Source organism: Myxocyprinus asiaticus, chromosome 12 (genome assembly GCF_019703515.2).
Source record: "Myxocyprinus asiaticus isolate MX2 ecotype Aquarium Trade chromosome 12, UBuf_Myxa_2, whole genome shotgun sequence".
Taxonomy (NCBI): domain Eukaryota; kingdom Metazoa; phylum Chordata; class Actinopteri; order Cypriniformes; family Catostomidae; genus Myxocyprinus; species Myxocyprinus asiaticus.
In genome coordinates this window covers 38,448,605-38,455,944 of record NC_059355.1, presented here as the reverse complement: position 1 = coordinate 38,455,944, position 7,340 = coordinate 38,448,605, and the positions used below count along the sequence as shown (strand labels likewise).

The window sequence follows — 7,340 nt, the reverse complement described above, 5'->3', positions numbered from 1 at the left end:
ATTATGTAGTTTAGAGACGATTTAGAGACATTTAGAATGTTCCAAATGGCAATTTCTATTTATGTTGTATTCTTAAAATTGTCCCAGAATCTTCTTGCAGAAATCAGGTCTTTGGAATTTAGAAGTTTCTAGTTTAGGACCAGTGAGGAGTATGTTTCTCAAACTAGAGACTGTGATTTACTTGTTTTTTTGTTGTGCATCTGGCCATCCACTTCCCTCTCTATCCTGGGTAGAGATCCTTTTTTCAAAACAGTAATGCATGGAATAGCCTTCATCTCTCAAACAATAGGAGAAAATAGAATTTCAGGAGAAATATGTTTCTTTTTGCCTATTTTAAAACCAAAATTTGTCTAGCATGTGTAAAGCAACTTGAACTCAGTACCTCAGCAATTATTATTCTAATAATAATAAAAAATTCTTGAGTACCAAATCAGCACTTTAGAATGCTTTTGTAAGGAATAGGTGACACAGTATGTTTGCCATCATGGGGAAAGAAAACGTAAAACAATTATTTCAAACCGTAATAATAATTTGCAATGAATAATTTTGGCAGTATTTTTGATTAATTTAATGCATCCTTGGTGAAAGGAAGCATCAATTTCTTTCAAGAACAAAATGTCTTTGTGTTCTAAAAATGGAAGCGTATATACTATATATAACATAATTTTCATAAAGTAACTTGTAACGTAATCACTTGAGTAGATTTTCGTCAAACTGCTTTACTCTTATTTGAGTAATAATATTTCTCAGTACTTCTACTTGTACTTAAGTGAATTATTTCTTCAGTAGCAGTACTTTTATTTAAGTAAAAAAAAAAAATCTTTCCACCACTGACTACTTATAATAATAAATAAAAATTAAAAAATATAAGTTGATGGTCTTATAGTGATTTTGCCACTGTGACTGTGTGACTCTGAATAAACACAATAAACACACTGAAGTGATGCCCCTATACTGTATGCAAGTATTTAATTAGGAGTGCAAATAGTATCTGCCACTATTTACACCTAGTTCTCTTGTGGTGATGAGATGTCAGCTGACTGTGCCTTCATGCTTTCTTGGCAATCACTGATGTAATTGTAGGTTTGGATGAAACAAGGAGACCAGTGGATCAACAGTGCTTGTTGTCATGTTGTATTTTAACACACTATCATGGTGTGTGCAGAAAACAATGTTCATTTATAGAGAAATGCTCCAACACTGATTATATTAAGCCCGCTTCATCTTTACATGAGCGGAAGTATGCGTTGGAGTAGTCTTCTTCTGTGTTACAGACAAGACGTGACATGCAGCACGCATGTGGCACAGTGCCCTCTAGCGGCAGATGAATGTATAGACAGTCGATCTTCTCAACATCTGCTGGCATGATTACTGAATACATTTGTTCTGAAATTAATGAATCGACAATCAATAAGCTTAATCGATCTTGTTAATGAAATTGTTAATGACAATTAACCGATTATCAGTTAACAACCCTATTCCAAACCTGAGTGACTTTTTTTTTTTTTTTTTTGTGGGACACAGGAGATGTTAAGCAGAATGTTAGCCTCCAAAAATCAAACATTAACTTATGATATGGTGACTGAGACTAACTTGTTTCCTAAAATAAAATTTTGTGTTCCTCAGAAGTCATACGAGTTGGTGTAAGTAAATGTTGACAGAATTTTCACTTTTGAGTGAACTATCCCTTTAAATGCAATAATGCCATTGGGCATCAGCTTCCATAGCGTCGCTTCAGAGTGGAAATTCATGCCACTGTGCAACTCTTGCCTGGCTGACCCCACAACCGTGTGTGAAATGTGACACGGCCTCTGGTTTCCCCTATGAGGGGAGCTTTTACCAAGTGTGTGAGTTATGGACTGGAGTGTGTGGGCTGTGTGGGGCAGAATAGGTGATGGGTGGGGGTAGAGAAGGGGTAAGATACAGTAGGGTGAGACAGTCAGTGTGTGAGTGAGAGAGAGAGAGACAGAACCACACAGCTGTCCCTAGCATTCCAGGCGTGTCGTCAGTCCACAGATTGGAGAATTAAGAGGGACTAGGGACTGTTCGGCCATTCAGACACTATTCCTTTAGTTACTAACTTAATTTCCTTTACGGACACTTTTAAAAAACATTTCTACCATCCTGACCAGTCCTGGGCCAGAGGCCCCCAATATGGCGGACCAGTATAACACCAGCGAGGAGAAAATCCTGAGAGATAGTCACACCAAGGAGATCGACTTGATCAACAGGGACCCCAAGCAGATCAATGAAGATGTTGTGAAGGTATATGGAATTGTTGGTGTGACACTGCTTTAATCTAATAGTTAGAAAGTTTGGCATTGAAACGGTTGCTTGATTCAGTCAAAATACCAACAAATTGGGTCTTGAAAGTATTTTTGCACAACCTAATATTAAGCATAAAAAAATGTAAATGACATTTATAATGAGTGCAAATGATCCAAAATGCATAAATATAGGGTTAATACAAGTAAAGTGGGACAGCTTGTAAAGTGGGATATCATCATTATGTGTATATTCTTTAATTACTATTAAATTATTAAACTAGTTTGGGACAATATTTATGTAGCCATTTGGATTGTATTGTAAAACAATTCCAATAAATAATTGTCAGAAAGCGCCCCAATTTACCTGTATTCACCAAAAATATGTTCCCTAACCTAATCAACCATGCAAACTCCATGCTTATGCTTACTCATTAATTCATTAGCTTCCTAAAAAGCACAATTGAAATAAGTAGATTGGTTGACTTGCACAACACTGTTTGCTGTAGCTACAAGGCATGACCCAAAAATAGCACCAAACCAACTTCAACTGCCAGGACAGACCATAATATCAGTATTTTTAGAAGGAGGTAAAAGGGTGTGTCAGAAAGTAAGACTTATTACTACTTCAGCAGCTTCCATGTGTTTCAATATTTCACATCACTGTGAAAAAATAATAGGAATTTATATTGACTATTGAGCTACATACAGTTTAAGTCATAAATTACAGTATGGTTTTCACTCACTGTTGACTGTGAATGTAATCATCCTGTTGTTGTTGCTGTTGTTGTTGGCAACTCTCTGTTGCTGTGATAGCTATTCTTGGTGGCTTTATATTTAAGGGAACATAGAATCTTTAATGGCAAAGAAGAACTATTATAATCTGAATTTATGTAATTTTCAACATTCCCTTCTATTGAAAATAGTTCCATAATAAGACATACAGCAGTATTAGAGGAAATGTGAGAAATTTGCTTTTAGATATCTAGAGAGCTTCTTCAGACTGCTATTAATTTATTTTTAATGTCAGATTTACTTTTTCACTAATCATTCTCTCAATAATATTGCATATTAATAGCGGTCCCTGAAGATTTGATACTTCTCTGCTGAATAAAAATGGTAAATAGCATACTAAAATAGTTCCTTTAAATGCTCTCTGGTTGTTATGAATTTTGAAGCTAAAATAAACAAGGTGCCCAGACTGCCATCTACGATTGGGGGGATTTTGATGTCAAATGTTGCTGTTTGAAGAATTAATCATCATCCATTTTAGGAGTATCAACAGCAGAGAATTCATGCTACATGTCTGCCAAGTTTTATTATTGGCATTGACTTTTGATTGCTCAATTTGTTGTAAATACGTCATTTGAGACGGTTTCGTCAACAATTCTCTGCTTCATGCAAACAAGCTTGATGCAAGTACATTTAGACTGTCATTTAGCAGATGCTTTTACCCAAAGTAGTTGTATCTATGGCTTGGTAGTAGTACAGTTTTCCTGATTATCGATTCTGATTCACAAGCTCTCGATTTGATTCTGATTTTGATTCGGTACCAATTCAATTAGGTTATTATGTTCTATTTCCCTACATTTGAAAGCAATTTGATGATTATCAATACCTGTTTAGATACTACACAAAAATACTAACTAATTTGAGTAAACATTGTTTTAAGTTCAAAAGTAATTATTCAAGACAAAAAAGTCTGTAATAAGACAAGAAAAAAAAAATGGACTTTAAGTTTAACAGCAGTATCAAGTTTTCACATAAACATTCAGAAACTGAAAAAGGAATTAAATTTAACATAAAACTACTTAAATTGCTGGTATTCAATTTATGATTATGATACTTTAATAGTTTTTAAAGCTATCCAGCCATGAGCAGTGAGTGATTTTCTAATTTTGTTATAAATGTTTGATTACTGGTAATATTAAAGGGATAATTCACCCAGAAATGGACATTCTCTCACCATTTAATCCTCATCATGCCATCCCAGATGTGTATGACTTTCTTTCTTCTGCAGAATACAAATGAAGATTTTTAGAAGAATATCTCAGCTCTGTGCAATGCAAGTGAAAGGGTGCCAAAATTTTGAAGCTCCAAAATGTACATAAAGTCAGCATAAAAGTAATCTTAAAGACTCCAGTGGTTAAATCCATATATTCTGAAGTGATATAATAGGTGTGGGTGAGAAACAGATCAATATTTAAGTCAGTTTGTACTATAAATTCACCTCCCTGCGCAGTAGGGGGAAATATGCAAAAAAAATACAAAATACAAAATAAAAAATAAAATTCCAAATCATCAAAAACAAAAGAAGAAGGACTTAAATATTGAACTGTTTTTCACCCACACCTATCATATGGTGTCTGAACACATGGATTTAACCACTGGAGTCTTATGTGCATTTTGGAGCTTCAAACTTTTGGCACCCATTCACTTGCATTGTGAGGACCTCCAGAGCTGAAATATTCTTCTAAAAAACTTTGTTTGTGTTCAGCAGCAGAAAGAAAGTCATACACATCTGGGATGGCATGAGGGGGAGTAAATGATGAAAGAGTTTTAATTTTTGGGTGAACTATCCCTTTAATGACATGCTAGACAGCAGCTGGTCTGTTAGGGCATTGTCACAGAATGTTTTAAGCATATTTCACCATTTAGGCACATATCTGCATTACCGAGCCTGTTAACAAGATCAACCAGTGGTTGTCTTGCAATCAACTGGTCAATCGTGATCGACGTAATCAGCACCCCTGGCTGGCATAAAGTAAAATATCGATATTGTGACTTTGAGAATCGATATCAAGATCATTCAAATTAAGATCAAAATTAAGATTTTTGGCCCACCCTTAGTCATTTTACATGGTTTGCTACAGAAAAGCTGAATACATTACAGGATAAAACAATTGTTGTCGAAAGCAGCAATTAGGGCTGTCACAATTATGAAATTTGGCTGACGAATAATTGTCAGACAAATAATTGCGATTATGTTGATTAATTGTCTCATTAAGGGCTTTCATGATTAACTGTCATATAAATTGTCATATTTTTAAGGTGTTCTTCATACACCTTAAGAAGTCATTTTTACATATTTAACTTCAAATATATAAATAAAAAAATTAAATGATTTCCTTTTAAGGCTTTAAACACTTATGAATGACATGAAAAAATTTATATTTTAAATATAAAAATCTTTTCTTCCCAATTTGGCATGCCGAATTCATAATGCGCCCTAGGTCCTCGTGGTGGCGTAGTGACTCGCCTCAATCTAGGTGGCGGAGGATGAATCTCAGCTGCTTTGGCGTCTGAGACAGTCAATCCGTGCATTTTATCACGTGGCTTGTTGAGCACGTTAACGCGGAGACCTAGCACGTGTGGAGGCTTCACGCTATTCTAAGTGGCATCCAAGCACAACTCACCATGCGCCCCACCAAGAGCGAGAACCACATTATAGCAACCATGAGGAGGTTAACCCAATGTGACTCTACCCACCCTAGCAACCGGGCCAATTGGTTGCTTAGGAAGCTTGAATGGAGTCACATCTTTCTAAATACTTAAAATATGTCTCTTTTTTTGGTCAACTGTAGTTTTGGTCAGTTTTACATTTAAACTTGTTTTTCAACTTTATTTTTTTAAATAAAAAATTAAATATAATTTTTATACATATTTTGTTATATTTATATTTTTATTATATTATGCAACAGTAGAACATTTCTTTCCTAATTTCTTCACTTTTGCAATTTATTTTAATGCTCTGATTAATCCCACAAGCCCTTATTTCTCATGAAGCAAAATCTTTGAGATTTTGTTTCATCATTTTATCACTTCACAGAAATAGAGTAAGTGTGCATCTCCTCTTTGTCACTGCATGTCATTAACACAGCGTGTATGAACCAGGAACATTTGCCATCACACGATCATTTAAAGTCAATCCGGAAGGCTTTGCGTTAACAAAAAGTTTATACTTGTTCGTTTACATTTTCGCGGGAGTTTGGCGCCAGCCTCTGCTGACAGCCTGCATCAGAGTGCTTCACCTGCTCTTCAGGACAGGAGCTTGTTGACCTCCACAGTGCAGCTCAGTGATGCTCGGACTTGGTGTTCATCTGAATGACACACAAACGCGCCGTTCGTGGCATGTTTAAAGTATATTCGCTTAAAATTCCTTTATTTAGGCATTAAAATGTGATTGGAATTTGAATGCCCAATAATCGTGGTTGTCTCAAATAATCGCAGTTAGATCAAATAACCGCGATCAGATGGTTATTTAATAATCGCGACAGGCCTAGCAACAAAGTTAACATGTTTTCTTTTTGTTAATCCAAGGTGGATTTTGAGGATGTGATAGCCGAGCCAGATGGCACCCACAGTATGGATGGAGTATGGAAGGCCAGCTACACAACCTTTACCGTCTCCAAGTACTGGTGCTACCGTGTGCTGTCAGCTATCTTTGGCATCCCAGTGGCACTGCTGTGGGGCTTCTGTTTCGCTTGCATCTCCTTCTGTCATATTTGGGCTGTTATGCCCTGCATCAAGAGCTATTTGATCGAGACCCAGTGTCTGAGTCGAATCTACTCTCTCTGCATCCATACCTTCTGTGACCCCTTGTTCGAGGCACTGGGGAAAATATTCAGCAGCGTTCGGGTTGCCCTACGCAAAGAGGTTTAGATTTATTGGTCGATGTCAAAGTTTACATGTTCTGCCCTTGCAGGAAAATATTTTATTTCACAAATATTTGGGTTAAAGTATCTTGAAGTCCCTTAAAACAACTAGAAAAGACTACTGGTACATAAACAAAAGCAATGTTGAATGTCTACTGCTCCCTATCTATTTGTTTGGTTAAACCTATGCAGTTTTTTCTCCCAGGGTTTTGGGAGCAATTCAAGATTATGCCTTCTGCATGTTTAGAAATGTTCATGTGATGAAAGGCAATGGAGAATAAGTCTTATTATCTGATTTCATAAGGTTTCTCTCATTTGGCTTTACTGACAGAAGTAAAATGGGATGTTGATGAGCGTGGTGTATTTATCATGACAATGCCAGATGTATTCTTTACAGCTACAAAATAAACATTGGAATGGT

The 7,340-nt window shown here is 36.0% G+C and overlaps 1 protein-coding gene across 1 annotated transcript; it reads left to right on the top strand.

Annotated features, from left to right (window-relative positions):
• The first annotated feature begins 1,958 nt into the window (after positions 1-1,958).
• cav3 (caveolin 3) lies at positions 1,959-7,340 on the top strand. Its single transcript, XM_051711306.1, has 2 exons — positions 1,959-2,265; positions 6,585-7,340. Exons 1-2 carry the CDS (start codon positions 2,155-2,157, stop codon positions 6,924-6,926), a joined length of 453 nt encoding a protein of 150 aa, XP_051567266.1. The 5' UTR covers positions 1,959-2,154; the 3' UTR covers positions 6,927-7,340.